The sequence below is a fragment of the Manihot esculenta genome, chromosome 16, assembly GCF_001659605.2.
Source record: "Manihot esculenta cultivar AM560-2 chromosome 16, M.esculenta_v8, whole genome shotgun sequence".
Lineage (NCBI taxonomy): Eukaryota > Viridiplantae > Streptophyta > Magnoliopsida > Malpighiales > Euphorbiaceae > Manihot > Manihot esculenta.
In genome coordinates this window covers 27,636,366-27,654,500 of record NC_035176.2, presented here as the reverse complement: position 1 = coordinate 27,654,500, position 18,135 = coordinate 27,636,366, and the positions used below count along the sequence as shown (strand labels likewise).

The 18,135-nt window shown below is 33.3% G+C and overlaps 2 protein-coding genes across 3 annotated transcripts; one reads left to right on the top strand and one right to left on the bottom strand.

Annotated features, from left to right (window-relative positions):
* Positions 1 to 730: 730 nt before the first annotated feature.
* On the top strand, positions 731 to 12,005 carry LOC110602914 (casein kinase 1-like protein HD16). Its single transcript, XM_043951638.1, has 20 exons — positions 731 to 1,346; positions 1,898 to 2,029; positions 2,116 to 2,189; positions 2,339 to 2,408; positions 2,486 to 2,541; positions 2,693 to 2,764; positions 4,064 to 4,158; positions 6,808 to 6,874; positions 6,993 to 7,122; positions 7,199 to 7,417; positions 7,528 to 7,670; positions 7,753 to 7,927; positions 8,112 to 8,202; positions 8,293 to 8,450; positions 8,547 to 8,735; positions 8,875 to 9,080; positions 10,007 to 10,154; positions 10,281 to 10,346; positions 10,429 to 10,562; positions 11,628 to 12,005. The coding sequence occupies exons 1-16, from the start codon at positions 1,032 to 1,034 to the stop codon at positions 8,932 to 8,934; spliced, it is 2,046 nt and encodes a 681-aa protein (XP_043807573.1). The 5' UTR covers positions 731 to 1,031; the 3' UTR covers positions 8,935 to 9,080; positions 10,007 to 10,154; positions 10,281 to 10,346; positions 10,429 to 10,562; positions 11,628 to 12,005.
* A 216-nt stretch (positions 12,006 to 12,221) lies between these two features.
* On the bottom strand, positions 12,222 to 17,196 carry LOC110602915 (protein SAWADEE HOMEODOMAIN HOMOLOG 1). Of its 2 annotated transcripts, none has more exons than XM_021740515.2 (9): positions 16,588 to 17,196; positions 15,302 to 15,384; positions 14,632 to 14,677; positions 14,361 to 14,499; positions 13,543 to 13,609; positions 13,189 to 13,240; positions 12,760 to 12,903; positions 12,557 to 12,676; positions 12,222 to 12,439 (listed from the first exon to the last, which is right to left on the bottom strand). In XM_021740515.2, exons 1-9 carry the CDS (start codon positions 16,642 to 16,644, stop codon positions 12,395 to 12,397), a joined length of 753 nt encoding a protein of 250 aa, XP_021596207.1. In that variant the 5' UTR covers positions 16,645 to 17,196; the 3' UTR covers positions 12,222 to 12,394. The 2 variants fall into 2 exon arrangements, with proteins under 2 accessions (XP_021596207.1, XP_021596208.1); XM_021740516.2 differs by having other exon boundaries at positions 13,543 to 13,606; positions 16,588 to 17,195.
* Positions 17,197 to 18,135: the final 939 nt, after the last annotated feature.

The window sequence follows — 18,135 nt, the reverse complement described above, 5'->3', positions numbered from 1 at the left end:
TGTCCCCATAGCCATCGCCATAGCCACTGGTTGTCACGTGCTCGTCCACGGTGCCAGCCATGCTTAGAACTTGGTTGGTTTGTTTTGAATATCCAAACCGTAAGCGACACGTTAGCGCCTCATTTTTGGAATAGCAATGACGCCTTTCTCTTCATGACTCTAGGAAAAGCTTAACATGAAATTAAGGGTTAATATTGAGAAAAAAAAAAGAAATTAAGGGTTAATAAATCTGGGTTTTTTTTTTTAATTTAAAGATTTCAATTATTTTCAAGATGAAAATTTTTAAAATGAAAAAAATCAAACTCTACCATTTCAAACAAGATGATAATATACAAACTAAACAATTTTTACTAACTCAAGGATAAACATAGGAGGGACTTTGTTGTCATTCAATAAAATACATATACAAAGATTTTCTAATTGATCGAGTCAAGAACTTTGAGTTGATAAACTATTAAATTTGAGTTTTCCCATATACCTCATATTTTTATAAAACATGAAAATTAAATTAAAAAATAGTGAAATTATTTATAGAAGGGTAAAATATAAACATAATAATATATTTTATAACTTTTCAAAAAAATATTTTTATAAATAGTAAAATAACGTATTATTCTTAATTAATAATAATCTTTATCCTCATTAATTAATTTATATTAGAATAATAATTATGGATTATGGGTTAAATAAAATTGGGGAAAAAACAAAAAATGAGAGGAAAAGATTGAGGAAAAAAGAAAAAGGAAAAAAAAATAAAAATCACAGAACATAGCTTCCCTTCTCCTCTCACATCACCTTCTTCTCTCTTTGTACTAAACAGAATCCCCTTTCCATTTCCCTCCACAGATCTCCAATTTCCCACTCACCAAGCTCTAATTTTCTCTTCTCTGCATCTGTTTATTCATCTCTCTGTCGCTCTATTACAACTCTTTGATAGATTTCATCCGATGATTCTAGGACCTTCATGAATCTCTGCACCTTAATGGACCCATTTTACCACCACCGCCACCACCGTCGACATCCGTCTTACGATGCCTGAGCTGCGTTGCAGGGCGCGCAGAAATCGGGACCCCAGGAGACCTGCCTCGAATCAGAATCCGATTAAGAATACTGTACAGACTCGACAGAGAAAAACTGCTGCCAATAAGAGGAAAAAGGACGCAATATTTGTTGATGATAAGAATAATATTGTGAACCTAGAAAAGACACCGTTGGAGGACCAGACTAGGGCTTTTAGAGAGGAGGTTGCAGAGAAAACGATGGATGAATTTGAAAGCGGCGGCCGCAGTGGCGATAAGGGCCCCGGCGCTGAGGACGAGGGAAGCACGGCTCCGCTTCCTGAGAAGGTGACTTTCCTTTTTTTAATTAATTCTTAATTTTTAAAATTTTCCTGTGTGGATTATGAGAAAAAAAAAAGCATAGTGAAGATATGGAAGAAGACAACGGTTTTCGTTTTCTGCTGCTTTTTGGAATACTTTTAATTGCATATTAGTAATATGTTGGGCTGATACGAAGGAGCGAATGGTAATGAGATTATTATTATTATTGTTAATTTGTTCTCTTACGTGCTGTTTCTGAAACCCAAGCACTTGTGGTTATGGCTTTAAAGTTGTTCTTTTTTTGGGGATAAATTTTTGTGAATTCTGATTTTGTTGGGCTTCATTTGCATTTTCAAACTAAAGCTTGCTTGATTTGATATCGAAATGTATTTGAAGGAAAAGAAAAGAAATCTTATTTGATTTATTGTATCACTGCATTTGGCTGTTAATCTTTAGCTTAAATTGGCTTATTTTTTTCTTACTTAGATGACTTGTAAAATTGGACTGTGAATGACTCTGGTAGTATTAGTACTTAGCAAGGTAATGCATCTTAAATGTTTTTTGGTTATATGCAACAGGTCCAGGTTGGAGGATCCCCAGTCTACAGAATAGAAAGAAAACTGGGTAAAGGAGGTTTTGGACAAGTATATGTTGGTCGACGCATTAGTCCCAGTGCTTCAAATGAAAGAACTGGCCCTGGAGCTATTGAGGTCTACCATTCTTATCTATTTTGTGCCACAATAATTTATGTTAGATTTCCTTTTGTTAACAGGCCTATGATATGTGCAACTTTCAGGTAGCACTGAAATTTGAACATAGAAGTAGCAAAGGATGCAATTATGGGCCTCCTTACGAGTGGCAAGTTTACAAGTGAGACCCCTATCTCTCTCTCTCTCTCTCTCTCTCTCTCTCTTTTCTATTATTTTTGACCCATTTTGTTTGGGTATCGCATTCATATGGAGTAATTGCCCATGTAAAGTTATGAACTATATTATCATGGTTGTTCATACTCTGTACAGTGCACTAGGAGGCAGTCACGGTGTCCCACGAGCTCATTACAAAGGCCGTCAAGGTGACTACTATATCATGGTAAGTTCAATGGATTTGGCACAAACATGTAAAGCACCCTATTTGGGTTACTTTTTGAAGTGCTCTATTTAATGCAGGTGATGGATATGCTTGGACCTAGTCTGTGGGACGTATGGAATAACAATTCGCACACGTGAGTTCCTATTCAAATTGCCTGTTGAGTTCTGTTCATTTTCTATATAGTTTTTGTTGTCCTATAATCTGTTGCAATTTACCTACCAAAATCAACAAGTTTAGATATTTCTGGCGTTAACTTTTTTTTTTTTTTTAATTTCTAATTTCAGGATGTCCATTGAAATGGTGGCATGCATTGCTATTGAAGCAATCTCTATACTAGAGAAGATGCATTCTAGAGGGTAATTCATTTTAGTTTCAATTTTGTTGCTAATGCTGTTCTAATATACACTTCTATTTGTGCTGGTCTGAATTTGCCATTTTCCCCCCATGTACTACTAAGATTCAGATGTTGAGGGATCTCACGTAAGGATGGTAATGGATAGGGCACCCGTGAAGGAAACATCCTTACCCGAATTTGACCCTAGTTAATATTTCCAATACCTGAACCTGTCTCATGCCTGATTAAAATTTATCCTAAACTACCTGAACCTGACCCAAGCCCTATTGTTATTACCCAAACCTGTTATATTTCAATTAATAGTCTATATTACACATATATTTTTATTAGTAATTTATATATAAAATATTAATTATTTTATATAATATTTAATTTCTATTTTTTAATTTATAAATATTATCGTAAAAATATATATTCTATATTTTTTATTTTTTTATTTTTTCATATGAATGGGCTAGTGTAGTGGGTAATAAGCCGGCCAAAGAGAGTGACTGGTAGGGAAAAAGTTTGGATGTAAGATTAAGCTACATTTAGAGCTTTACTTTGAGAAAACAATTTTTAAAGCTTTCATATGAGCTTAGTTTATTAAGCTTAAGCTAGATTTGGAGCTTTCCTTGTGTAAGTGACTCCCCCATTTAGGATACAAGAGCTGTCAGGAGTGTGTGCAAGGCAGTTTAATTCATGCAAGTTGGTTCAAGCAAAAGAAAAGAGTTTTACCTTGACTTCTGGTCTAGGTTTCAATTTTGAACTAGGTTGTTTTTGGTATGAATGTAAAATATTGAACTATTTGTTATTCATATTTAAGACAATTATTTATGCATGAGAAATTTTTTTGTGCCAAATATATATCAAAGGAAGTGGTTTTCTCATGTCCAATATTGCATAGAGGAACTCATCATGGTTACTAATTTTTAAACCCGAACGCAACTAAATCTAATTATATGACCCGAACTTGTCCCATGGGGCTTCAACCAAATCAGATACTTGAAAATTCCCAAGTCGTCGCCATCCCTAATATCATAAGCTAGAAGTTTTGATTGACTTCTTTGTGGTCCTGTAAAGATGGCGTGGGCAACGCCATGTCCAAATCAGCTTTATTACTCATTAATCAATGTATGGTTGGTGCTTGTTGGTCAACTTGCTTGAGGGTCTTGGGTTTCAGGGGTCAGTGTGGGGACAGGCGGAAGGCATATCTAAATGGGCTGAGAGCTTACTTTTTATTGATCGACTCTGAAACAATTAGTTATGCTCTCTCCCTCCTCTACTAACTTGGTGTATTACAATTCCTATGTTGTGGCAGATATGTGCATGGGGATGTAAAACCTGAGAACTTTTTGCTTGGTCCCCCAGGAACTCCTGAAGAAAAGAAGTTGTTTCTTGTTGACCTTGGATTAGGTAAATTGTTGAATTTCTTGTTTCCTCTTGGGCAAATGCATTCTGGGTCCCTATATTATTTGTGAATGTACAATTTATCTCTTCATCTTGTATTTCTTTTTATTTTGTTCCTTTGAATATAACAGGTTATTTTTTAATCAATTGATTCCTGTTAAGCATTAGTTAATCTAAAATTAATGGTGAGAAAAAAAAAAGAATTAATGGCAAAAAAAAGTCTGTACTTTTGATTTTATTGCAATTACACTTTGTATTTCTTTTTTTTTGTCAATTAAAACCTGACCTTTTAAAGTTGCTCTAATTGTACCTTGCCGTTAAAAAACTAACGGAATTGCTACGTCAACGCCATGTCACCATGTCACATCAGCAAAATTTAGAATTAATTATAAAAAAACTCTTTATTTTACTTTTGTTGCAATTCCACTTTATACTTTTATTAATTTTGCCAATTAAACTCGTTTTTTTAATGTCTGACTAAATGCACCATGCCGTGCCTTTGCTTGTATAGTTGGAAATTTACAAAATTATTAAGTTACTCTTTTTCACTATTAAATATATTTAAAATTTTTTATTATTATTATTCATTTTTTTTAATTTTTATCAATAATTTTATAATAATAATAATAATAATTTGTCTTAATCTTATTTTGACTAAAATCATTATCAATCGATTTTTCTTGAATCTATCTAATATGCTTACTATTTAACATTACTTTTAAAACTATCTTTAAGAGAATAACCTTATTAAATACATTAGTTATAAAATATTAAAAATAATTTAAAATAATATTTAACATGATTCAATTTGAAAATATTAAAAATAATAAAATAATTTTTTAGGATATATTTTTTTAATTATTCTTTTAACTATCAAGTATAATAATAATCCATCATTTTTTTAAATTATACTAATATTTAGAGTGGATTTAAAAAAATTAATAAAATAAATAATTTGCCAAAAAAACCTATACTTTTAGTTCTGTTGCAATTCTATTATAAACTTTTAAATTATTATCAATTTTACTCTGAAATTTGTTGATGTGGCATTGACGTGGCGAGTAACATGGCAATTCTGTTAGTTTTTAGTGGCACAAGTAACGGCAGAGTACAATTGGCACAACTTTAAAAGGTCAGGTTTTAATTGGCAAAAAAGAAAAAATTCATGGTATAATTGCAACAAAATCAAAAGAATAGGCTTTTTTGGCCATTAACTCAAAAAAAAAAAAGTTCTTTATATGTTATGCTATTTTCATAGATCTTCTTAAATTTTAACTATTTATAAAAGATTTAGAGCCGAGACAAATGTGTATCTATCTGCTAACCTTAACCCTAACTAGCCATTTTAATTTGTGGATCTGAATCCAAATTTGAGTGCCAATTCAGTTTTGGTTAGAGCTATGCAATCTAAGACTGGAAAATTTTGTCCAGTTGAATTGAGTTCCTAGCCTTGCTGGTAAATGAGAAATAGTGGAGGATTTCCGCAAATTTTCAATGACCAATTGAATATCTTTGGAGATTAATTATTTTAAACACAGTGAAATTTATTATTTAGTCCCTAAGTTTATCAATAGTAACATTTGATCATTGTATTTTGAAAATTAGGCTATTTAGTCCCTTGATTTTACTTCCATCACACACTTAGGTCCTTCCATCTCTTACCGTTAGTTTTAAGAATTTAGATTACTGTTTAATCCTTGAATATTTCAACTAGTTACAATTTCATCTCTCAATTTCGCAATTGGTTACAAATTCATTCATCAAAATTATCTAATTCATCTCTTCTGTTCTCTGTCTCTATCTTTCTCCCTCATTTGTAAATAGAAGAGAGAAGGAAATAAAATTAATGCATAAAGTTGTAGGCAATTGCAAAATCGAGGGATGAAATTATAAATAATTACAATATTTAGGGAGTGCATAGTGATTTATGTTAAAATATTGTCAGCAAAATGGACGAAAGGACTTAAATGTATGATGGAAATAAAATGAAGGGATTAAATAGTGTGATTTCCAAAATAAAGAGACCAAATCATTATTAATGATAAACCTAGGGACTAACAGCAAATTTCTCTTAAATATTAGATCTCAGGTTGCTAAGTTGTGGAGCGTTTGTGGTTGTATACCATGCCGAACGTGTCCATACTCCATATTGATCAGAGCAGGCATAGCCATTAAGCTTTGAGTGTGCAGAAGGTTGTGAAGTGAAACTTTATAGCACATGTTAAGAGGGCTTTCAATAATGTGTTGTTTATTCCATCCTTGCAATGTGAAGCTATTGGAGGTCTTTGTCACTAAAACCAAAATATTCTTCATGATGAAGTTCACCTAAATTGCTGAGTCCTTTGCCAGAAGGAGATGTTCAGTGATGATCTCAGCAAATGTCTTTGTGAAGGTTGATTTATTTATCAAGATTTGTAGTTTCCTTCTTTTCCTTGGTTTCCCAACAATCAGCCAGAGTTTCAAGTTCTTTATTTTAGTATTAAAATGATTAGGGTTTTAATATTAAAAAAACGTATTAATTGTTCAAATGACAAAGTTTTGTATTTCACTTATAGTTCAAGGGCCTTGCATTTGATCTCTCCTGTGTATTATACTTTCATGGAAAATGAAAGATGGATGACATTTTGGTATTTTGTTGCCTGTTTTGATATGCAGCAACCCGGTGGCGGGATAATTCAACTGGCCTGCATGTTGAATATGATCAACGTCCAGATGTTTTTAGGTAAATGAAATTGTGTATCTGTTTGACAATTAGTCAGCATAAGCTCATGTTGGGAAATTCATATATCCTTTTGTTTTCAATTTTGACATATTGGTCTTCAATTGTCATTGTGCTGCAGGGGAACAGTGCGTTATGCTAGTGTTCATGCTCATCTTGGTAGAACTGGTAGCAGGAGAGATGACTTAGAGTCTCTTGCTTATACGCTCATTTTTCTCCTCCGTGGCCGGTTGCCATGGCAGGGATATCAGGTCTGCAAAAACTGAATTTTGTGTATTTGTGCTCACATTTAATTTTGAAGTCATTCTGACTGTGTGTTTCTTTTAGGGGGAAAATAAAGGGTTCTTAGTTTGCAAGAAGAAGATGGCAACTTCCCCAGAAACTTTGTGTTGCTTCTGCCCTCAGCCTTTTCGTCAATTTGTTGAGTATGTAGTAAATTTGAAATTTGACGAGGAGCCCAATTATGCGAAATACATCTCTCTTTTTGATGGGATTATTGGTCCAAATCCAGATATTAGGCCAATAAATACTGATGGTGCCCAGAAGGTACCTTGGATTTTTACATCTTGATATTTTTGTTGACCAATTGTTGGGCTAAATACGTCTGTCTCCACTATATGGAGGTATATTAACATTTTATACGTTTTATTATGAAGCTTATTTATCAAGTTGGACATAAGAGAGGACGATTAACAATGGAAGAGGAAGATGATGAACAGCCAAAGAAGAAGGTACGGATGGGTATGCCTGCAACACAATGGATCAGTGTTTACAATGCTCGTCGCCCAATGAAGCAGAGGTATGCATTTGGAGCTACATATTGATTTCTTCATGTTTTCGTGCAAGTGATAGGAGGCTGATGTTTTTAACTGCTGTTTTAGATATCACTATAATGTGGCTGATATGAGGCTTTCACAGCACATTGAGAAAGGAAATGAAGATGGGTTATTTATCAGCAGTGTGGCTTCTTGCTCAAACTTATGGGCCTTGATCATGGATGCTGGCACTGGCTTCACTGCTCAAGTTTATGAACTTTCGCCTTACTTCCTCCACAAGGTTGGTTCTCATTCGTGAACATTGAATACTTGTCTGTTGTGTGTCTGCAACCTAGCAGAATGAGATCTGCACTGCATGTTTACATGGTGCATTTTATCTCAGTGTTTTAGGTGCTTAAATTATTCTTTATCTAAATTGTGAGTCAATAAGTTAATCTTGCGTGTATCCTTCTGTATTTTTCAAGGAATGGATAATGGAACAGTGGGAGAAGAATTACTATATCAGTGCAATTGCAGGAGCTAACAATGGAAGTTCATTAGTTGTGATGTCTAAGGGTTAGTATTACATGCTATCCTTGGATGGCAGTGGTTTTTATATTTTAGATGTTGCAATTTCTAATTTCTTTCTTTCTTTGTTGAATTTAGGGACCCAGTATTTACAGCAGTCGTATAAGGTCAGTGATTCATTCCCTTTCAAGTGGATTAATAAGAAATGGAGAGAGGGTTTTTATGTCACTGCCATGGCTACTGCTGGAAGTAGATGGGCAATTGTTATGTCTCGTGGGGCTGGATTTTCCGACCAGGTCTTATAACTTACAATCTCTGGTCAGTGGAAATTTCTTCTTTGGGGACCAAAACATCTTTGTGATGTCTTTTTCTCTTTTTGTGTCCAATTTTAGGTTGTGGAGCTAGATTTTCTATATCCTAGTGAAGGAATTCACAGGAGGTGGGATAGTGGTTACCGCATCACTTCAACTGCTGCAACTTGGGACCAGGCTGCATTTGTACTCAGTGTGCCCCGAAGAAAACCAGCAGATGAAACTCAAGAGACACTTCGAACTTCTGCTTTTCCAAGTACACATGTCAAGGTTTGTTGTTTCTATTCTGCTTTATATATCCTTATTTTCTTTCTGAAGTGTTTTGGGATTAAGGCTTAGTTATTGTTGTATCCTTGTTTTCTTTCTAGAAAATAATGGGAACATGTTTTATATTTCATCCTTTCCCCAGGAGAAATGGGCAAAGAATCTTTATATTGCATCGGTTTGCTATGGTCGAACTGTCTCATGAACAACTGAAGCTATGATGGGATGATGTTATCATGATTTTGCTCTCATGTACTACCTAGAAGAAAGTTCTCACCACCAATTTCCCTGATTTGAGAAGCAAGCATCCTCTTAAGCCAGAGTGACGTTTCATGGCATTTGGGAGTCTATGTATGCAAATATTCTTCTTTATCGTCGCCAGCACATTAGCACCTATTACAAATACCTGTGCACTGTCTTTCAATTGCATTGAAATGTTTATGAGCCAATTTTAGATCTCATGTTCATTAGGATGGGTTGATTTACCCATATGCAAAAAGAAAATGTATAGTTATGAACAGTGGTTGCTTGATTGAAGGTGCGTGCACAGGTCATGTTTTCATTGTTAACAGTATCATGATTTTGCAATGGGCTCTAGGCATTCTCACTTATTGAGTCTGTAGTTATTCTTTCTTCCTTTCTGTGGACTCAAGGATCCTTTTGATCTTTCACCCAAGAACCCATGGGATGTCTGAATTTGACCTGATGACTGTGGGTGTACTTATTTTGTATACTTCGAAGTAACAGTTTGTATTTTCTTTATATTAATATTTTTACGCTATAACCTTATATTATTTGTTCTTTCTAACATCCGCTCGTGCATGTGCTGTGTGGTGTGTCCTACTTCAATGCCAGTTATTTTGAGCATTAAAGTGCACTTTCCGTGCCCTTTTTTAATCTTTTATATTTGGTTCCTCCCATTGAATATACTTCTTCACTTGATAATATGACCAGACTGGTCTTTATGGTTATGGTTTTGCTACTGAATACGATGCCAAAATTCGTTCTATCATTTCGAAAAATTAGTAGTTGTGACAGAACCTGTTGGTTTTTGGGACGTTGTATTTAAGTTATCACTTGATGGTATAGTAATTTTGTTTGAAAGCTTTAGAAGGAAAATATGACTTTTCCTGGTGACCTAGTTGCATTTTGTAATTTGTTATTTTAATTGTCCTTTTGTCTTGACCACATTTTGTAATTGGTCATTGTAGGAAACCTTTTTTCTAAGAAAAAGAAAAATTGAGTAGTTTTTCTACTTTTGTTTGCATATGGCACAGTAGTACAAGCATAGAAGTTGGTGTATGATGAGGATCACAGGTTAAATTGTTAATATATTGTGGTCAAGATATTCAAGGTGGAAGTACTGTTGGCAAGACCTTGCTCTAAGAATTTGTGATCCTAAGAGACCGTCCTACCTTTTACTTGGTAAGCCCTGGATCAACTTCGGAAGTTTCCTTTGAGGTTTTGCACATTTTATGTTGTCACCTTCGTTATGGCATTTGCAGCTATATAGTAGGTGTATTGCATTGATAAATTTCTTTATATTTTCAGCAACACTTCGCATTCATTTGGCTCAAAATCATACAGAATGGATTTATTGGGCTTTTAACTGGTGAAGTATGTTAGTTTCTTTGTTGGCCTGGTATTTCTTCTATCATTTTGACCTAGTCTAATGTCTGCATATCCTGTTTGCTTGCAGTGTTTACTCACTGAATGGGAAGAAGTGACAGATTCAGGTTATTTTTGGATCTGATATGCAATCTAATTGCACTGTGTTGATTTACGCGTGTTGAAATTGCTGCTTTGTTTAGTGACTCAATCTTCATGACAATGGTATTAGTCTTTTACCTTTTTCCTTTATTTGCTTTTCATGAGAAGGCAGCAATTTTTTGTTCTGTCTTGATTATGTTTCTGTTACTTAAAATGCTGGATTTCCTAGCATTCTTTGTTACTGCCAATAGTGTCCGTAAAAGCCTTAAAAAAAGAGAAGAAATCGATTAAAAAAAAGACAATTGACCCTTTGCATTACAACTAAATAGTTGTGGTTGACAACCCTTTATCTACTGGTAAAAAAGAAAAAAGAAAAAAGACAACCCTTTATCTATCTGCATGTGACATGTACTTGTGATCCTAAAGTCAATTTCTTAAACATAAACGCAAGTTGTTTCTTGTTTCATCAATCTCTTTAGATTTTCTTTTCTTTTAGCAAAAATTCCAGGCAATTGTTAGAAGACCTTCAGGAATGCAACATGTTGAGCTTGTTCAATGCGTGAGCATATTCTATGCATTTGTTTGTGCTAGATTGTTTCACCTTGATTGGTTCAAGGGTGCTTTTGATTATTTGCTTGTTTTGTTGTGGGTTAGAACAAGAGATGGATGTTACAGCCACATCTGTTTTATTAACTAATGATGCATATATTAGAAGCTTGACCATTATCTAGTAGCTAGGCTTCTTCTAATATAATACTGTTTGCTTAATTGTTGAAAGGTAGTAGGACTGCTGTTTTCCTTTGTAAGGATTTGAGAAATGACAAAGAAATAATCCATATTAATTTTTTGTTCACTTCATCTTTGCATTTATTAAGATCCATCTAATAATTCTCATTTTTTGCCACGTTAATGTGTTGCATGTTTCTTCATCCTAATAATTATTGGTTCGCATAATAGTTCATATGTGAATATAGATCTATGTGTAACACTACTTTGTTTCATGATGTCTGATTATTCTTTCTATCCTTAGCAATTCAGTTTCTATTTAAATATACTTGCCAATTGAATATCAGAGCAGTCAAAAGAGTACATTTCTTTTATTTATTTAGTTATTTTAAGAAATGCTTTTCCTGGAGTGTTTACAGTCTAGTTCACATGATAATCTTTTACCTTTATTTGCTTACTCAGCGATCTGCAGTTATTGGAGCTAGATCTCCAAATAGGTAGGCTCAGAGTCGCTGCTTCAATCCCCAGGTTAATCAAGTGAAGTATCACAAACTGCTGCATGAAATTTTTCAGAAACTGGTATTGAGACCCAATACTTCCATTAGGTTTCTGTTTGAGCCAGCGTCCGTGCTTTTGACGACTATCCTATCAACCTGGTGACAACGGGGTTTCTTTCTTACTCCATCTTAATCAAGTATTGAAGAGAACCATTATAGATGAGTTAAAATTTTTGTCCTTATATTTTTGTGTCGAGTATTTCACCTAATCCACTTATTTGGATGATGCCTTGTTCATTAACTTGCGACTTTGAATAACATATGGATACCGTTTTCCTGTTCTTTCTGTTGCCCATGCAAGGCCCTTTCTTGGTTGTATACGTGGTGAGCATTACTGATAGATCCTTAAAAATAAAACATTCGTGTATTTTTAATTATATATTGTTTATATCTCGAGTTGTTTACATGATCGTATTCATGGATTGAAAATGTATAACCAATCATTGCCTTGTAGCTTTCTAAAAAATCTAGGATTAATGATCGAGTTGCTTCTCTACAGTTCTTGAATTTTCAAGAGGTTGGAATTCTTTTTCCCCTTGAAAAAAGGTTTTTGGATTTAAGAAAACCAAGCCGATTAGACCACATATTAGATGAACGCAAACACCATGAGAACCCCAACCAGAATATAAACTAAAATAAAGACAAAAATGACTGAAAATAGGGGCAAAACGCCTAACATGCTGGTCTGCAACATAATCTCCTTAAACGGACTCTTTCCTGGCAGAAAAAATACAAAAAGAAAGATGTAAAAATACAAAGAGAAAGATGTAAACGGGCTAATTTTTAGTTTCAGCATCTGTATCAACATGGCAAAGCAAAGAAGACGATACTTGCCTCGGTGTTGTCATGATCATATCGAATCAAGAACAGACACCTGCAGCCTCTTATGTCATGCATTCTCCTTTGAATATCAATAACATGGGCATCGTAATATATAGCTTGATCTCTCCTTTCCTAGTTTAACCAACCAATAAAAGTTTAAGATGTAATTGCCAAATATATATACTATTTGCAGGGTTACATTCAGTTAAAATCACCTGGAAGCAGCACACTAGATCTCCAACTTGCACCTTGTGACATTCTGAATGCTCAAGCGGAACAGAGCGTTCTCGAACTGCGTTTTTTACATTCACCCACTCATCCTCCTCAGCCCCAAATCCAGCAAATCTAACGCGAACTTCCTTTAATGAAAGACCAAATTCATCAAATGATTTATTAGGAACATAAATGCAGAGATAATTAAATTGTAAGCATGTTTTCGTTTTAAGAGTTGACTAATTTTTCATGCTTAGCCTTGATCTCTATTTAAAGGAGTTGTTTTTTTTTTTTTTTCTGGTCTTAAAATGTCATGCTTGTTCTAATGTATCCCAATTTCCATTAATTTTGGCCATTTATGCATCTCTTTAGCATCGGTTAGCGAGCATTATTGAATGCAAAAGGCTACTTGTTATAATCTAAATACTTACAGCTTCACCAGATGGAAGAATTCTGTGACAGAGGAACATATCAACATCATACCTGCAAATCAAAAGAGAATTTTTAGGCATGAGCTTTTGACATGCCCTCGCAGTTAATATGGTAATAAAAAAATCAAGATAATCACAAAATGCGTATTAAAACCATCATGACAAAACATAACTGGAACAAAGTCCGTCTTTAGGGACATATATTAAAGTTGAGTCCACTCGACTGTTGGTTCTAGAAGTGAATTCTCAAGTTTGTTTAGCAACAACCCAAGAACCATGCCCCACTAAATTCACATTGTTCAAAATTCATGACTGAAAGATCAAAGGTCATCGGTTTCGTACATATATGCTTACCATGCCCCATCTTTTGATGATCTAGCTTCAAATTCCAATTCAGATAAATCTGGAACTCCCTCTCCTGCTTTTGTACAAACATTGTTAGCAATTTCAAAAATAAAATATCATTCTCCAGAAGATTGTGAATTCTGCTGTAAAAGCAAAAGCAGAGGCATGAAGCTCCAAGAAACTTGGGAAGATATCGGGCTAGCTAGACAAAACAGTCGCCATCTACTACATGCCTTTATAAATTAAATTGCAGTTAAATGAGAAAACAGAAAGAAAATACGGATAAAAAGGATGGAGAAAAGAAGCTTTCATTTTAAAACAAATTTCACAGTTACAGTCCATTCAATGCAATAAATGAGGTTACTTCTGAATCAATTCCACACAACATAGTACGCTATAAATCAAAGCATAACACCAAATCCTCAATTATTAACGTTTGGAACTTCATAACAGCACTTCCAAATAATGTTACCTCTGATAAGTTGACACAGTTGCAATATGTATATTTACTTCAGTGAACTATTTTGACTAATGAAAATATCAAGGTATTAAATATGCTAGAAACAAGGAAATCTAGCTTGTGACCAGAGAACTTCTTTCATTTTCAGGCAGCACACATTGTAAGAAAGGGCACAAATACAGATTGCATAAGAAAAACAAATAAATATAGATCAAGTGAAGTGACAATGAGAATAAACTGCAGTCGTTAATCCATTAAATTAAGTTAAATGATACCAAGTACAAAACATCTAGGTAAATGACTGCAAAAAAATTCTGCAGTTTTGCAGCACAGAATATCAATATCAAAACTGGAGAAAAGTAAACACCTTTAGGCATTTGCGAGCTTTCTTTAGCCTCATTTGAAAGACTACTTTTTGGACAATGAGGACCATCTTTTGAAGCATCACTTGAAGAAGCCAACTTGGATGGACAATGCTCTTGCCTATTTTGGAACCAACTTTGTACCTAAGACTTATATTGTAAGAATAGGAGAGCTACAAGATGGATACAAATGACAAAGGCCCTCTTGCAGGAATGGAATTGTAATAACAGCAATAACAATAATATAAAGGAAAGAGTAATGAGCAAATGCAAAACCTCAGTCCATCTAACAATAGGTTTGCCAGCACGGCTAGAAGAGTAACTGCAGGGAAATGGTTGAAAATAAGAGGCGTTAAAGCCCAAACAATGATTCACAAAACAGGACCGATGCATATGTGTCTAGGTTACGCATCATATGGTACCACTTTAAACATGGAATTGATATGGAATTGACATAAATTGGTGGCACGTTTTGGAGTTTCCCAAAACATTTTAAAATGGAACACATAAAAAAATCAACAGATGCTGCCAAAATAGTATACCAATGCAGGCTAATACTTGAGAACAAAAGAGTTCATGTGCTAGTAAATTTTAAATCCCAATTTGGCTAGAGTGGGGTGGACAAAAGTGAGACTGTCATCCTCTTCTTAGTCTCAAATAGAAACTGTAATTTATTTTCCACCTTCGTAAAGAATACCAGTCCAACTTTCATAGGATTAGAAACAAATGCTTCAAAACTAATAGAATATTCCAACTTTCATAGAATTGGAAAAAAATGTTTCAAAACTAATGGAAGTAACTTGGGATCTCAAACCCTGGGTATCTAGACTGTACCTTAAATAATCATATCAAGAGTTCATCAATGGACCTCTGTAACTACGATATAAGCTAAACCAATGATTTGATCCATCCTAATTACACAAGATACATATGAAAAGCAACTCACTTGAAACTTCTTGCAATTTTTTGAAAGAATTCCTTGTTCATTGGTTGCCTTGATTCCTTCAGCAATTTCTCCATCTTCTCCATCTGTTTACATAGATGAGTGACAAACAATTTCACTCCATTGCATGAAAATTTACCAAAACAAGAAAAAAAAAAAACCTTAAAAATTTGGATCATCAGAAATTCGTAGGATTGAGCCTTGCCATTTGTGAATAGCTTAGAGAACAGAGTTTGCATCAATCAAAAGCAGCTATGATATCATGAAGTCAAATAAGGGTAGTTTTATGGATTAACATATAGTGCAGCATACAAACACAAAAACCAACCTACCATATCCAAACACAATAAGAAAGAATTCAAAAGGCGAATTAACCTTATGAGCACAAATTCCCCTTTGTTTGGATTGAGAAAATGGAAATAAGAGAAAAGGAAAGAAATTTGATTTCTCTAATTTCTCTTATTTCGATGTTAAATAAAGGACAAGAGAATAAGAGAAGGGAGAAAAAATTACATTTCTTAACTCCTTGCATTTAACCTAAAACACTTCTCTCCAAATTGGTGGAAAATGAAGAAAAATAGAGAGAAATGAGTGTTATGCATATTAAAATTCTTAAACATCCTCATTTCTCTAAAGCCTAAAATCCTTCAGCTTGAGAGGATATAAATATCCTTTCTCATCTTTTACTTCAAGAGAGATTGTATTTCTCTTCTTTTGTAACAAGATATTCCAACAATATGAAGTACACCAAATTTCTATTCTTATCTTTTCCCTTCATTTCTCCTCTTTAATTTCTCTTTGTTTTCCCCACGTAACTAAGCATCCAAACAAAGGGGAACATGTTCGGAAACAGTGGAAATCACAATTTTGTATTTGTCAGGAGTTTCAGCTTTGCACACTAAATCAACAAACCAATATAACTTTTCACAATTATCAGACACCATGAAGCCTAAGAAGTAAGAATCCACTGGGTTTTCCAAACCCCATCTGAGATTAGTAGTTTTTTTATGTTTCTTTAATATTGATCAAATACTTATGCTTGAACGGTTGAGATGTTGCATTGAGATGCATAGTATATGGGACATGAATCACAAGCCAACCACATTATCACATTACCGGGAAAACAAAATCCAATAAACTCTGCAAAAAATTGGACAAATAGCCAAAAATTGAGGGAATAGCAACCAAAATCCCCATGCACAAATCTATTACATTTGCACATAAACAGGAAAATTGGGGAATACCCGGATAAATGAACGATATATTGAAAGCATAGACAAACAAAATACCTCAGCCTCAGTGAAGCCAGAGAAAACGAGTCTCTGTCTAGGGCGGAGACGATCCATGAACAATCTCGTAAAATTAAAGAGAGCAAAACAAAAACAGACACTTGTAACTTTCTACACGTACAAAAACAAATCCTCCCTAAATTGTTTATTGGGGTTTCTGAAATCTGATTGGATTGGGAAACCCTATCACCTGTTTGAAGAAAGGACCCATTGAAGGTTAGTTTGAGAGGGAACAGAGCACGATTCCTTATGTTCCAAAAGGGTACTTTGCAGTGGTTTAAGCGCCTTTGCAGTCTGTTTACATCATATATAAAGAATGTTTAAAGTAGTGAAATGAAAATCCCAAAATAGAGAAGAGGGGTTATTGGGTCAGGACTTGGTATCTCCGAATACGACCAAATTGGACTGATCCAGGACAAGGGTGGGACCCATTTTCCGATGAGTTATTTTCTAGATACTGACAGTTTCCATTTACATCTCTCTGGCCGCCGGCGGGCGAAACAAATCTGTACTATCTTACCTCCAAAATACACAGGAGAATACAGCTCCTGAAGTCTGGGAGAAACCGTCCACGAGGCTTTGGTAAAATTAGTAAAAAGTTTTTAACCTTGAATTAAGCGTTCCAATTTCAAAGTTTCAGTATTAATAGAGAACGTTGGTTGTTTGGCTATAATTTCTCTTCCAGTTTGCTGATTTAGAAAAATTATTATGAAAATAATTTATTTTCATAATATTATTCATGTTTTAAAATTATTTAATAAATTGTATAATTGATTAACCATAATTAATTTTTTTCTGAAAAAAAGTATTGTTTTAAATTTAAATTAAAATTTAATAAATACAACTTCAACGGCTTTTCAGTACTCGAAGAAGGTCCTCTCCTCCCCCGTCAACCATGAGTTTATTCTCACATAATTAAAAATTAGTCTAATTAAATTTTCATATTTTATTTAATAATTAAATAAAATTAATTTTATTTTTTAGTCTATCATATTATAATTTAATATAATATTACTTTTAATTTTATTTTTTAGTCTATCATATTATAATTTAATATAATATTACTTTTAATTTTATTTTTTAGTCTATCATATTATAATTTAATATAATATTACTTTTTAAATGATAAAAATATCACTCTTATAATTTAAAATAAAAATAATTACTATGATATTTGAGCTGTCTTTATAATTTATTTAAATCATAATTTTAAAATTATATTAAAATATCCTTATATTTTTATTCCGTTAATTAAAATAATATTTATTAATTTTTATTTTTTTACCTTTAAATTTATTTTAAATAATTAAAATATTTATATAATTTTAAAATTATATTAAAATATATTTATATTTTTATTATATTAATTTTAAAAAATGGATATAAATTCAATTAAATCCTTATACTTCTACTCAATGACTATATAAGTCCAATTTATTATTATTTTTTTATTAATTAAGTTCAAATACTTTTATTTAAAAGATAAAATAAATCCAGCCATAAAATAATAATATTTTTTAATAATAAAATTAAAATATTATTTTTATT

Bases quoted from the DNA above. Each gene is read 5' to 3' on its own strand.
- LOC110602915 (XM_021740515.2), bottom strand. From the start codon at position 16,644: ATGGATCGTCTCCGCCCTAGACAGAGACTCGTTTTCTCTGGCTTCACT. The intron at 15,385-16,587 runs GTATTTTGTTTG...CTATGTAAACAG, and splicing joins CTGGCTTCACTGAGGCTGAG to ATGGAGAAGATGGAGAAATT. The intron at 12,440-12,556 runs GCAAGTATCGTC...TTTTTCTGCCAG, and splicing joins ATGATCATGACAACACCGAG to GAAAGAGTCCGTTTAAGGAG.
- LOC110602914 (XM_043951638.1), top strand. From the start codon at position 1,032: ATGCCTGAGCTGCGTTGCAGGGCGCGCAGAAATCGGGACCCCAGGAGA. The intron at 7,418-7,527 runs GTACCTTGGATT...TTTATTATGAAG, and splicing joins ATACTGATGGTGCCCAGAAG to CTTATTTATCAAGTTGGACA. The intron at 8,451-8,546 runs GTCTTATAACTT...GTCCAATTTTAG, and splicing joins GGGCTGGATTTTCCGACCAG to GTTGTGGAGCTAGATTTTCT.